The sequence below is a fragment of the Acanthochromis polyacanthus genome, chromosome 23 (genome assembly GCF_021347895.1).
Source record: "Acanthochromis polyacanthus isolate Apoly-LR-REF ecotype Palm Island chromosome 23, KAUST_Apoly_ChrSc, whole genome shotgun sequence".
Lineage (NCBI taxonomy): Eukaryota > Metazoa > Chordata > Actinopteri > Pomacentridae > Acanthochromis > Acanthochromis polyacanthus.
In genome coordinates this window covers 6,285,940-6,300,058 of record NC_067135.1, presented here as the reverse complement: position 1 = coordinate 6,300,058, position 14,119 = coordinate 6,285,940, and the positions used below count along the sequence as shown (strand labels likewise).

The 14,119-nt window shown below is 37.9% G+C and overlaps 1 protein-coding gene across 1 annotated transcript in view; it reads left to right on the top strand.

Annotated features, from left to right (window-relative positions):
- Nucleotides 1-5,633: 5,633 nt before the first annotated feature.
- Nucleotides 5,634-14,119, top strand: part of LOC127532272 (interferon-induced very large GTPase 1-like) — a 39,243-nt gene continuing 30,757 nt past the window's right edge. Inside the window, exon 1 of the mRNA XM_051943593.1 lies at nucleotides 5,634-7,569. Coding sequence (XP_051799553.1) covers nucleotides 5,758-7,569 — 1,812 coding nt within the window. The 5' untranslated portion in view covers nucleotides 5,634-5,757. The remainder of the gene's footprint in view (nucleotides 7,570-14,119) is intronic.

Genomic DNA, 14,119 nt, shown 5'->3' with positions numbered 1-14,119 from the left:
TCCTATGGAAGAAGTCTATACTGGTGCCCATTGCAAAAACAAGCTGCTCCTCTTCTCTGAATGACTTTCGTCCAGTGGCCTTAACCTCAGTGGTGATGAAACAACTAGAAAGAACTTGTCAAAAAGAGCTACTCTCACAGTCTGAGTGCGTGTTAAACCCTCTTCAATTTGCTTATAGAGCTAAAAGGGGTGTCCAAGGTGCTTCTGCTACCTCACTTAACCTCATACATAAGCACTTGGAAGGCAGTAGGAATCATGGCAGGCTGCTTTTTGTTGACTTCTCATCAGCTTTAAACACAATCCAGCCTCACATTTTGGTAGAGAAGCTTGTTAATGTCTTTGGTGTTGATGCATGTCTTGTGAGTTGAATCCTTGATTTTCTTACAGATACATTTCAAAAGGCGGGGTCAACGGAACACTGTCCAATCGACTGACCTCCTCCACTGGATCACTTCAAGGCTGTGTTTTGTCTACCCTTTTATATATTTTATACACGAATGATTATGTCACCCGCCACAATAACAGATTCATCATCAAGCATGCTGATGATCTGGTAATCGTCAGCCTGCTTTGTGGTGATGAAGTCAGACATAGGCAGGTTTTTGATTATTTTATATTATGTTGCAAAGGAGCATTCCTTTAGATCAATGTTTCTGAAACAAAGGAGATCTGCATTGATTTTAGACAGTCTCCCCCAGCTCCTCAGTGTAGTCTGGTCCATGGTAAGCCGATGAACTGGTCCCTCATTATAAGTATCTGGGTATTGTATTTGACAGCAAACTTAAGTTTGATTTAAATTCTGAAATGCTGGTTAAAAAATGGTCAGCAATGATTATTCTGTCTGAGAAAGCTCGCCAAGTTTCAGGTTGATAGGACCCTGATGAAGCTCTTCTACTGTTTCTTCATCCAGTCGATCATCTCGTTTTCTATCATATGCTGGTATGGTAACCTTGGCAACAAAGACAAGAACTCCCTCAGGATGACAGTTAAAGTATAGCTTCTAAAATAGCTGGGATGTGTTTTAACAGTCTTGATGACATTTTTAATGCACAAGTTAAAAGAAGAACAGAGTCTGTTTTTGTGGATGCTACTCATCCTCTTTACCAGGAGTAGAAGTTGCTCCCCTCTGGTCTTCGTCTGGCAGTACCACAGACCACAAAAAACAGGTACAAGTTCTCCTTTGTATCTACCTCTATCCGAGTTATAAACGCAGAGAAAAGGAGGTAATAAATTGTGTTTTTTTTGCTGCTGCACTTTATCATGTACTGCGATGCCCTTTATCCTGTTTTTAATTGACTTTATTCAGACTTACTGCTGCTGACTGTTGGCACTGAACTATACTTGACTACATGAATGACCAAGATTGCTGCTAGTGTACATGTCAATCTTATGTCTCGTGTGATGTTTATTGTCTTCATTTATTTTACTATTTATGTTTTTTTCTGAGTTTTGACGGTTTTTACCACGTTTTCACTGTTTTATGTAGTTTTTACTTTTTTATTTGTTTGTTTTTTATTGTTTGCTTACTGGACTGCGTGTGTAAACTGCTGCAAAACAAATCGCCCTTCAAGGGATAAATAATAAAGTTGAGTTGAGATAGATGGAGCCAGAGAGACAAGTAGAGAGAGACACACAGGAAGAATGAGTTAGAGGCAAGAGAGACAGATGACAGAGACAGGAAGAAGGAGGGACAAGGAGGAAGAAGGAAGGAGAAGAACAGGTGCTGCAGCAGGGATCAGAACAATTTAATTATTTAATATTTTTATCCATCTTAACTCTAAGATAATGTTCAGACATAAAATACATAATTTCATATTAAAATGTTTTATGGCTGTTAAATTAAATGTTTGTGTTCTATTATAGGAGATAAGACTAAAGTAATGTGTCATGCTTATTAGTGATGTGCAGTCAGCAGGTTGAGGAAATGGTGTGCTAAAAAAACAAATTTGTGCCACCTAGTGTTCAATATGAGGAAATGCAACTCTTTTCAGATGGATGGAAATTTCACTGGAATACACACATGGAGCATTACCACAACAAAAATAGAACCAATGCTGCATTCATTACAATAAGTGAGGAGTTGGCCTTCCAGGTGTGTCACTAGCTTGCAGTTTCTTTTTATTTGCAGCTCCAGTTGACTTGAACACACAGAGCTATGTGGAAGCAAGATGTGCATTTATAATGACTACAGAGAAGGAATAACTCCATGATTCCTGCCCTCTCAGAAAAACATCTATTTTTAGTTGTTTGCAAGAACTGCAACACAACATCACTACATAGATTATTTCTTTAGCGACACTATGCTTCACTGGCAATACTGCAAGATGCATCTATCATTGAGAAAGAACCACATGTAACTATCATGTTGATGCCAATCTGTCATGTTTTTCTTTCTGAGATGCTCCTTTGTGGTTTCTTAGTTGCTGAAGGTTTTCTGTCAACTCCAGACTTGAAACATCTTTTCAAAACCTGGAAATTAACAGTGAATCTGAACCTCAGAACGAGCTCACAAAGCTTTCAATGCAGCTGCTCTGCATGTTTTCTCTGTTATATTGTGTACGTATATCCTGTGACTTTAATAAAATGTGTGTTTGTGTAGGCATGAGACACATGATGCAATGTTTATTAAAGTGATCTTGAATTAAAGTTTAACTTAATGCTTTCTTTGGAAACTTCAGAACCCGAAAGTGAAAAGTATCTTAATCAACAACAGGAAGGCCTGCACTGTGGTACCTCAGTGACAGATGGTGGGACATGGAGCTTCATCTTGTGATGGAGAGTTCAACAGAACATGGGCAAACGTCCTCTACAAAGGCAGGTCACTTATGATGTTTTGTCAGAGAGTTTTATCTGAAACATGCAAACCAGGCACGTGCATGAGCGCAGATAACGATATCTCCGAGCGCTCCGCATGCACAAATGTGGAAACACCATTAAAACAATCAGACACAAAACTAACATCCATCCGTCATGTGCTGGTAGGTGAGATCTTCATGATAACACTGATAATAATAGAAATGAACTTTAATTCTAAAGCTCTTATCAAACACAGAGGTAACTTAAAGAGAGATTTACACGAGTAAATTCAGATAAAACAACTGAGAACAACATCTTAGACCACTAAAAGCTCAGAGAACAAACAAGGATTCAATCTTTGACAATAAACTAAGAACTTGTGTTAGATTGAGAAATTTAGATTTGTTTTTGATAAACAAAAACAGAAAAAATAGACATGAGCTTCATTGTACTGCTTTGTTTTCACACAGCCCAGCTTCTGTAATTCTGTACAATAAATTAATGATATGTGAACATAAATCTGGTGCAAGAAAACATGAAAAATGAAGGAATTCAATTGATTTTGTTTGTTTAAACTTAGTCTACTTGAGAAAATGTGCAATAATTTTGAAATAGCTGTTGACAAATTTGCAATATACATTTTATCTGGAGCTCACAAAGCTTTTCATAAAGCTGCACTGCACATTTTATCTGATGCATAAAATCCTATTATTTCAACAAAATGAGACAAATGGTTGCATTTTTTAATGAACTGATATTGAATTTAAGTTGAACTTCATGCTTTCCTTGGAGACTTCAGCCTCATGTTTCTTGTCTTCAGCACTAATTTTCTGCTTTGAATGTGAGGATTGTGATATAATGCAGTTTTCGGGAAACTGTATAAGCTTTTCCAGTAAACCACGTGATTACGAACCCAAAAGCGAAAGTATCTTCAGCAACAGAAGAGCGGGGCGGTCAGGACCGAAATACTGCAGTGAGACCTGGTGGGACGTAGAGCTTCAACTAAAGTGACGAAGAGTTAAATAGAACATGGACAGACGACTTCCACAAAGGTGGGTCTCTTATAATGTTGTTTTGTCACTGATTTTTATTTGAAACGTAAAAACCAGGGACGACCGCAAATAAAATGCAGATTCGAACTTCCGGCATCAATAACTCATCATATATGCGCTGTCAAAGGATAAACGATGCCTCTTTCTCATCATTGTAAGGTAGACAACGTGTTCCAAGCCCAGTTTTATCAAAAAAAAAACCCAAAAAAGTAGCTGTCTTTCAAGCTGCAGAAATAACATTGGTGTCTCTGCGCAGCCCCGGCCGTGTGACGAGTGAACAGGGACCGTCTACAAATAGCAAAACCGCTGCAACAACGAAGAGAGACACAAATATGCAATAACTTCACTCTGATGTACTGTAGTGTCACCAAAATCACTGCAGCCGTCAGTTGGCTCTTGCTGGTCATACTGCAACTCTTGGTTTGATATAAAAAAAATTGTAATATTAATGAATTTACATTCATAATAAAATTCAATAACTTCACTCTTATGGACTGTAGTGTCACCAATATCACTGCAGCAGCAACTGGCTCCTGCAGCTCATGATGGTAGGATGCAAGAATCTTTCAGGAGATGTGGGACAGGAGAACAGGGTCATTCATGAGGCTGCTGTGAGATATTCATAGTTGTACTGGAATTACGGTATGAAGACCAGTCTTTAATTACTTTCAGAGAAAAGCTGCTGGAATAATCTCAAACAAGGGTTGGATGACAGTCTTCACCAACAATAGAGGTAACCAGCTACTTTGTACATATTCAAAATTGCCTCCATTAAATAGTATGAATGAGACAATTAAATGGTGAAGATTTTTTCTCATTTATCAAAAGGGACTCAGTGGTAATGATTCATTCGTACCTTCCTGTGAGGAAGTAGAGGTCCCTCCATCAGCACCATGTTCTGACTGCAAGGATCCCTGTCAACAGACTGATACAGGTGATAAAGGTCAGTTTGATGCAGTTCATTGTTTCATCAGAAATGTACAACTGGACATGTTATCTGCAGTGTCTCTAAATAAAATCATGATTGTTACCAAAACTATCATGATTATTTCCACAGCCTCCTGCCCTCTTGTGGAGACCACAGCAGTGTATTATCAGCAGTGACTCAGTGTCTCAGTGTTTGGACACTCCTGCTGGTGAAGTGGAGGAATATGTGATGAACACTTATAGTGAGGGAGAGAAAGTGCAAGAAGCAATGGACTCAACGCTCAGCAAAGTGATTCCACAGGAACAAAAATCCTTCCAGACCTCTGACGAAATGCAGGATGAAAGCCTGGACATGTCTGTTGTGACACTTGCACACACAAGTAAGAACATATTTTGGTGTGTTTGAGGGAATGTCAGTATTTTTTTAAATATTCTTTTTGGTATTTCAGTAATTTTTCACCTGTGTCACTTATTTTTTCTGCATATCTAAATAAGTTCAAGATATAACATAATTATTTTAATACTGCACAGAATAAAAATTTGGTTTCAAAAAAGTTAAAGACCAGTGGAAAGGTTTACTTTTGTTAATAAAGGATTATTTGTGTGTATTTATGTCCACAGAGACTCATCTGGGGAGCTTATTGGAGGATCTGGGATTAGAGCAGTACTACAGACAAAAGCTGTCACTCAGCAAAATACTTGAGATTGATGAGAAGACCATCACTGATGAACCTTCCAAGAGTAAATCAGATCTTCCATGGTATTTTCTCAAGAAACTGATGATGGTTAATGTGACAGCTAGGAATGTGAAATGTACATCTGTAACTGAGTCAACCTGTGATAGTGCATCAGAGATTGTGGAGTTAGATTTTGATAATTTGCTTGAAGGCCCAAACTCAGTTGACACGATAAACCCCCTTGACATAATCACTGCTCTCTTTCTGTGTTCTGATGGTTTTGTGCAGCAGGAAATGGCACTAAAATGTCTATGTGTCAGTTTTCTGTGCCTCTGCTGCTTCCCAACTGTGACACAAAACAGTGCACACTCATGCTGTGGGCCATAAGAGACATCGTTAAAAAGTACAGACCGCAGTCACTTTCAGAATCGAAGGGCTTCACTGAAGAGAGAATCGTTCTCTCTGAAATTCCAATGATATCTTTTGTGAGACTGGGTGAGTGCTCCTTGTCCAAGTCAGAGATCCTCAATAAGTTTCTGAGTAACTCTCACCAGAACTATAACATCTTTGTTCACAAAAATATGGAGTGTGGTGACAGTCCAAGAAGAATCTCCAATGGACTGACTGAAATTACTTGGTACCTTCCCTGTGGAAGCAAAAACTTGGATGTTTTCAGTCAACCAGTCGCTGTAGCTAACCTTCGTGGTGACATTGCTTCAATCCGAACACAGTGCTCCTTTTTGTGTCACACATCTGCAGCAGTTTTTGTGTTTTCTGACAACTTGGACTCTGAATGCAGTCTACTGACCAACCAGAACCACAAGGCACAAATGTTCTTGGTGGGAAACCAACAGAGCAAGAGCTTCAGTTTAGATGCTCTAAAAAAAGTAGCAACTGAGTTGCACTTGATGAACAGCAACATTATTTTGAAGACAGAGAACATGAATGATGCAGACTTTGTCAGGATTTTGAGGAAGAAAGTCAGTGAAGTAGTTGAGAACTCACAGATGAAGATGCCAATAGAGCAGATGGCTGATATTGCCCATGAACTGGGAATCTTGGTTGATGAAGACTCTCCAGAGTGTCAGGCTGGAAAACAAAATGCAGATGCCATCACTGATGAAATTCAAGATATTCTGAAATACAAAGAAGAACAACTTCCCCTGCAAGGCCAAATATGGAAGGAATTAACAAGTTTAGAGAAGGAAGAATTCCGGCTTCAGAAAGTTGGATCTGAAAACATCGAAAAGTACAAAAGTGATCTTCAGGAACAGAGAAAGAAACTGCGAAAACAACAGAGCTCCTATGAAATGTCAACAGCTATGACACGCTTCATTGATGCAATATCAAACCCAGGAAAAGAACGCTGTTATTTCCTGAAATGGATGAGAATGAACCTCGATAATGTGTCTCGTCTAAAACTGTCTGGACTCAGGGAGCAGTACAAAGAAAAATGCAAAAATTCTGAGAATAAAGAGGAGATCAAAGAAATTGACAGACAACTTTCCAACAGCTCACTGGGAACTGAACACTTCTTCCGTGAAATGGGTCAGATCTATGAAGCTTCACTTTCCCTTCCTGAAACAGACCCATCACGTCAACAATTACAGCACCTGCCCAAACTCTGTGCAAAACTGTTGTTAGATGGATTTCCTCTTGAACTTGTGGATGGAGATGCATCCAACATCCCTCTCAGATGGGTGAGTGACGTTCTGTCTCAGCTCAATGACATGGTGTCTCCAAAGAGAAAGATCCGGGTCGTTACAGTTCTTGGAGTCCAGAGTACAGGGAAGTCCACTCTCCTAAACACCATGTTTGAAGTCCAGTTTGCTGTCAGCAGTGGTCGATGCACTCGAGGTGCCTTCATGTTGCTCATCAAAATCAATGAAGATGTCAAAGAAGCACTAAAGTGTGACTTCATGGTGATCATTGACACTGAGGGCTTAAAGTCACCAGAACTTGCACAGCTGGACAACAGCTTTGAACATGACAATGAGCTTGCAACGCTTGTTGTGGGGCTGAGTGATATCACCATTATCAATATCGCTATGGAGAATTCCACAGAAATGAAGGACATCCTACAAATAGTTGTGCATGCTTTTCTCAGGATGAAGGAGGTGGGCAAAAAACCCAAATGTCAGTTTGTTCACCAGAACGTGTCCGATGTATCCGCCCATGAGAAGAACTTACGAGACAGGAAACGGCTCCTGCAGCAGCTGAATGAGATGACCCAGGCAGCAGCCAAAATGGAAAAGAAAGAGGAGAACAAGAGCTTCACTGATGTGATGGAGTACAGTCCAGACACTGGGAACTGGTACATTCCTGGACTGTGGAACGGAAACCCACCAATGGCACCAGTCAATGCAGGTTACAGCGAGGCTGTGTATGAGCTGAAGAAAAACATTGTTCAACTACTGGGAAGTTGTGAGTCTTCTGCTAATAATATCTTGGAATTCAAAGAGTGGATGACAAGCCTGTGGAATGCAGTGAAGCATGAGAACTTCATCTTCAGCTTCAGAAACAGCCTGGTAGCTGACGCATACATGAGGCTCTGCACAGAGTTCAACAAATGGGAGTGGGAATTCAGAAAGGACATGTACTCCTGGGTCACAAATGCAGAAACAAAAATTTCCAATTTTGGTACAGTTGCTGCAAAATCTCACACGTCTGACATGGGACAGTTTCTCACTCAACTGAAAAGTGAAGCAGCTACAGAGCTGTTGAAATGGGAGACAAAGCTTCTGGACAATCTAACACAGTACTTCAAGCAAACAGAGGGTCATGTCTATCTAGTGGAAGGATACAAAGAGGAATTCTCAAACAGTGCAAGGAGCCTTCGACGAGAAATGAAAAACTCTGTTGTTAATCAGCTCACAGCAGCAGCAGACATCAGAAGGGGAATGAGAGAACTGGAGAGAATCAAAGAGAACCACACAAACGAAATAGAAAAAGCAGTGTATGCATTAATTGAACAATGTCGAAATAAAAAAGTCCAGATGACAGACAAGGACCTGGACAAAGAATTTGATCAGATGTGGAAAGAAACACTGGATAAACTGACATTTTCTAAACTAAAGACCACAGACATCTTCACCAGGGTGGAACACTGCCTGAGAACAAATCTGTCACACAAGGGGAGTCATGCACATGAACTGCTGAGTCAAAAAAGAGTGCGAGATTGTGGAGTAGAGCCTTTCAAAAATACAGCTGAAAGACTCTACAAACACAAAATGATCACATTGTGGCATGGCCAAGATCCCGTACAAGAAATGGCTGACAACATCATAGCTGCTTGCTCACAGTTTGTAACTGAGAAGATGGAAAGAAAAACCAATTACCATGATACTTACATACAGGAGATCCTACTCATCATTGATGAGAGTCTGCAAAACAATCAGAGTGTGAAGATAGACATCAAGTTTGAGGTTTCTCTGAAACAGCACATCTGTGGATTTGCAGCCAGAAACTTTGAGAAAATGCAGAAAGATTTCATACAAGAAAATGATCCCTACAGGTGTCTGAGTCAAAACAAGGAAAGGTTTCGTGCTGATTTCAAAGATGTTTTCAATGAAGGAAACCGTGTCAGAAGAAGGCAGAAGAATTCACAGACCAATGCCTGAAGCCTGCTGTTGAAGACTTTGTCCATCGTTCCTTGGGTCCAAACATTGTTGATGAAATGCTCAAATGTGAAGAGTTCAGCACACGGATGTCCTTCCAGAATTCACTACTGAAGGACTTGCGTTCAAAGAAAAATCCTGAAGACTATCTGAGCTACAGTTTCTCTTATGAGAGCTACGTCAAAGAAAGAATACGTCAACAAATAAAGGAACGTTTCTCGAGCTCATCTGCAACATTTGAGTTTGAGGATCGACATCTTCAGTCAAGTATCAGCAGCATAAATGATGCCATCAAAAAGGCCAAAACAGGAAACAGTGGCAGCTTGAAGAATTTTGTTGAAGATATCTGCAAAGAACTTGGTGACAAACTTGTCATTTCCCAGGATGCTCTTGATGCTTTAATGACCCTGAACAAAGCTGATCAGGAACAGTTTGCTCACTGGCTCACAGTGTCTGTGAAAGACATGAAAGAAACTCTTAGAGAGAAGTTTAAAAAATCAGCCTTTGTCGAGAAACTAAAACATCTCCATATGAAGCCCCAGAATGAGCTTTTCACCAGAGTGATTGGTTGTGGCAAACAGTGTCCATTCTGTAAAGTGCCCTGTGATGCAGGAGGAAATAAACACACTCAGCACTTTGCTTCACTGCATTGACCACAGGGTCTGGGTAGAATCACGTGTGGCTCAGTGAATAAACTTGTCATTGACATATGCTCTTACTCTGTGCTCAATGACAACAGGTTTCGCTGCAATACGACCAATAATGAATCTCACCCTTACAAAAGTTACAGGGAATTTTTTCCAGACTGGGATATTCGTCCAGATGTGAGCCTCGAGGCATCAGACTACTGGAAATATGTAATGGCAACATACAATGAAGACTTTGCCAAGGCATATGGTGCAGAACCTGCTGATATTCCTGAAACATGGAAACAAATCACAGACCAGCAGGCAGAAGCCAGCCTCAAAGAGTCATTTAGCATCAAATAATATTTCTCCTCAGTAAAGGAGGGACCCTTTAATGATCACATCACTGTATCCAAGAGAAGATGAAAGATATTGTGAGCACACATACACATTTAACCACTTACTTACAACAAGGTAATTCAAGAAAAAAGCTGCAAGTAAATTCTCACTTTAACTCATGTTTGCATTTGACAAGTTTGATGAACTCTATTAATCTGCTTTAAGAGTCTTTTGTTTGACGGTTCATGTCATTATAGTCAAACTGAAAAATGTATCAAAGCAACAGAGCAGCCAAACATTCCTGATTTGTCTAAATCACAATAAATAGGATATGAGAGCATTTTTTTTGTTTCTACAAAGTGTTTGATTTCTGATTTTTTCATTTGTGTTTCTCAGATCTGGATGTGGTAATGTTATAATAGCATGATAATATGTTACATGTATGAAGTGAATGTTGACTCAGAAGTTAAATCATTTTGTGTTTTTTTCTAACATGTCTGTTATCAAGTATTTACATTTTCAGTGTCTCAAAAGATCATGAGGTTGTTTTATGATCGAAATGCTTTCATAAACATACATTGTCATGTTGTTGATTGTTGTAGTAAAATTTTCTCTGTGCTTGGATGAATTGTGTTTGAAATGTGACGATCACAAGCCAGTCTGGACATGACAGTTAATCAGCCTCCTGGTAGACCAGACTCTGAGTAGCTTTCTCTTCTTTTATGGTTTGTGATTCTGTTGTGACCAGCATCAAGCTCCAAGGTCTAATAACACTCAGACCGTGAGATTCCTCGGCTGAGGAGTTTGTGTTGTCTTCATGAGAGAAGCTGTGCTGCTGTGTGAAGGACAGATCAGAATATAAGTTTGTATTTTGTGTTTTTGTCTGAGTCAGACCTCTGAACGTCAGCCTGGTGTTGGAGTTGTGCCCTTTGAGCTGGAATATTCACTCTGCATTTCTCTTTTTTATGATTCATTGTTACTCCTTTTGTTCTCTAATAAATTACAAAGACAAATACTGTTGTATCTTGACTGTTTTTGCTACGGCTCATCATTTTCCACATCATTGATGAGACAAATCAGATCTTCTTTGCTCTCTCATTGGTGTTTTCATGCCAGTGAAGGTTAGATTATTCTCTCTTTGAGTTTTGAAGAAATTAAAATTGCTTTACTTTTTGTTCTCTTAAGTATTTGATGGAAATATTTACAATATTAAATAAATTAAAGAATCACTTATTCTAAATGTAGTATAGTCAGAATACATTAAATATATTGTCTGATTAAATAGAGACAAAATCTGACTCTGAATTTTTTATTATTATTATATATTTCCTAGATCAGAACTACAACATTTTGTGTCTAATAACTTCCAAAGTAAACAGAATTATATTTGAAAACCTCATCCTTTTATATTTTCAAAGGAATCATCTTTTTAAAGCAAAGTAGGTGTTTAACATTTTTATTCATTTCAACTCTGAGATCATGTTCAAATAGAAAATACATGATTTCATGTTAAAATGTTTAATGGCTGTTAAATATTTATGTTCTATTGCACAAGATAAGTTTAAATCATTTCTCAAAATTAAATAGGAGCAGAATGAAATGAAGGTAAATGAGCTTTAAAGCACCAAAATGTACTGTCCTGGAATAAAAGCTGCAATTTGTATTAACAAAAAGTATCTTGTTTTCTTTCACACAATACGGAAATTAATGTTAAATTTACTAATATAACAGTCATCCATGTTTTTGTTGTGAAATTCATTCCATGACATAATTAATATTGTTTTGAGAATAAATCATTTTAAAACTTGCTGTGATGTTGCTTCTTTTCATCAGTACTTTAAGTATGTTGTCAGTGTGAGGGTTAAACACAACCAGAGTCTGTCAGTGTACTGGACTCCTCAGATTCTTTTAACACATCACCAAAGTCTTTACTTCTGAGAGCAAACTGCCTGTCACAATAAACTTAATACTGTATTTAGAATGATCTCTGTTTAATCAGATTGTTGTTAATGTTCAGTAACATGAAAGCTGTCTTAAGACTGTTTCTGTGACAAATGTCATTAAAAAGATGAGAATCATTACATCATAGCAGTCTAGGCTCACTGGAGTATTTTTCAATTGTTGCATCGCCACCTTGTACCTACACTTTACTCAGGTAAAAGTCACTGATTATTGATTACCTTTTCCTGGAAAAATACACATTCATCACCTCTCAGGGTTCCCACCTGTAATGTGTTCTGTTCAGATCATTTCCATGTAGTTTCATGGAGTTAGCATCAATCAGCAGTTTGTTTTCTTCTTTATTTAATCACTGTTGTACTTTTGGTCTACTTTTACATTTAGTCAGAAGTCTGTGTGTTATTTTCAGTTCAATCTTTTCAGATTCTTTGATCAGAACAAGAAATCACTGAAACTATTATTGTTACGTCTCAGAAACAAGTAAAGATAAATTTGTACTGAAATATGTAAATATCTTCTTATCCTCCTTTATCACAGATTATTCCCCTGATATAACATGTGGCATGTGAAATATTTCTACCATATTTGGCTGTAATGACGATGATGAATACTCTGATCTGTTGGTTTAACTTCAGTAGAAAGTATGACTGAGATACAACTTTATGCTTGTGATTATTTATAAATTAGCTCAGAATCATTTTTGTCATAAAGGAGGAGAAGATTGTTGACTCAGAAGTTAAATCATTTTGTGTTTAGTTTTCTAACCTATCTGATATCAAGTATTTACATTTTCAGTGTCTCAAAAGATCATGAGGTTGTTTTATGATCTAAATGCTTGCATTGATGTACATTGTCATGTTGTTGATAATTGTGTTTTGAGACAAATCAGTTCTTCTTTGTTCTCTGGTTGGTGTTTACATACCAGAGAAGGTTATATTATTCTCTCTCTGAGTTGTAAAGAAATAAAAAGGAATTGAACTGAATTGTTTGATTCAAATATTTACAATTTTAAAGGAATTTAATGAATGATTTATTCCATATGTAGTCTTATTTGCAAGTTTCCATAAATGTGATTCAATAAAGAGGCAAAATCTGTAATCTGGCTCTGAATGTTTTTATTATTTTACGTTTCCTCGATCAGAACTACAGCTTTCAGTGTCTAATAAGTTCCAAAGAAAACAGAATTATCTGTATAAACCTCATCCTTTTATATTTTCTAATTAATCATTTTTTCAACTATTTAATTATTTAACACTTTATTCAACTTTAAGATGATTTTCAGATATAAAACACATAATTTCACGTTGAAATGTTTTATGGCTGTTCAATTAAATGTTTGTGTTCTATTATACGAGATGAGACTAAAGTAATGTGTCATCCTTTTTACTGATGTGCAGTCAGCAGGTTGAGGAAGTGGAGTGTTTAGCTTTAAAAAAAAAACAACCTTGTGCCACCTAGTGTTCAATGTGAGGAAATGCAACTCCTTTTAGATGGAAATTTCACTGCAGCACTGAGGAAAAGCTGATTCTGTCCGTTTTTTACTCTACAGTTTTATGGAATACGCACATGGAGCATTACAACAACAAAAATAGAACCAATGATGCATTCATTACAGCAATAAGAGAGGAGGTTGGCCTTCCAAGTGTGTAGCTAGTTTGCAGTTTCTTTTTATTTTTATATTTATACAATTTGACTGTCAGCACAGCCAAACATCTGGAAAGCCTGGTTGCCTGTTGGAAAATTCATTTTTCAAGCTTCTTGGTACAGAGTACCATTCCTTCAGAACTCCACCACAAAACTTCTAAATTTTCCTCATAGTTGAGGCAAATAATGAACGAAGGAAGGAGCAGCATCAGAGATTCCAAAGAATTCTACAGGAATGAATGCAGCTCCAGTTGACTTGAACACACAGAGCTATGTGGAAGTAAGATGTGCATTTATGATGACTACAGAGAAGGAATAACTCCATGATTCCAGGCCAGTTTGTTCTAGTTTTCATGTCTTTGCAAGTGTCAGACCATTTTCTGATCCATTAGAATCATCGCTGAGCAGATTTGCTGTTGTAGCACAGAGGAGAGCTGAAAACTGAGTCAGTATGGAGAAGATTAATTATTGTACATTAATAA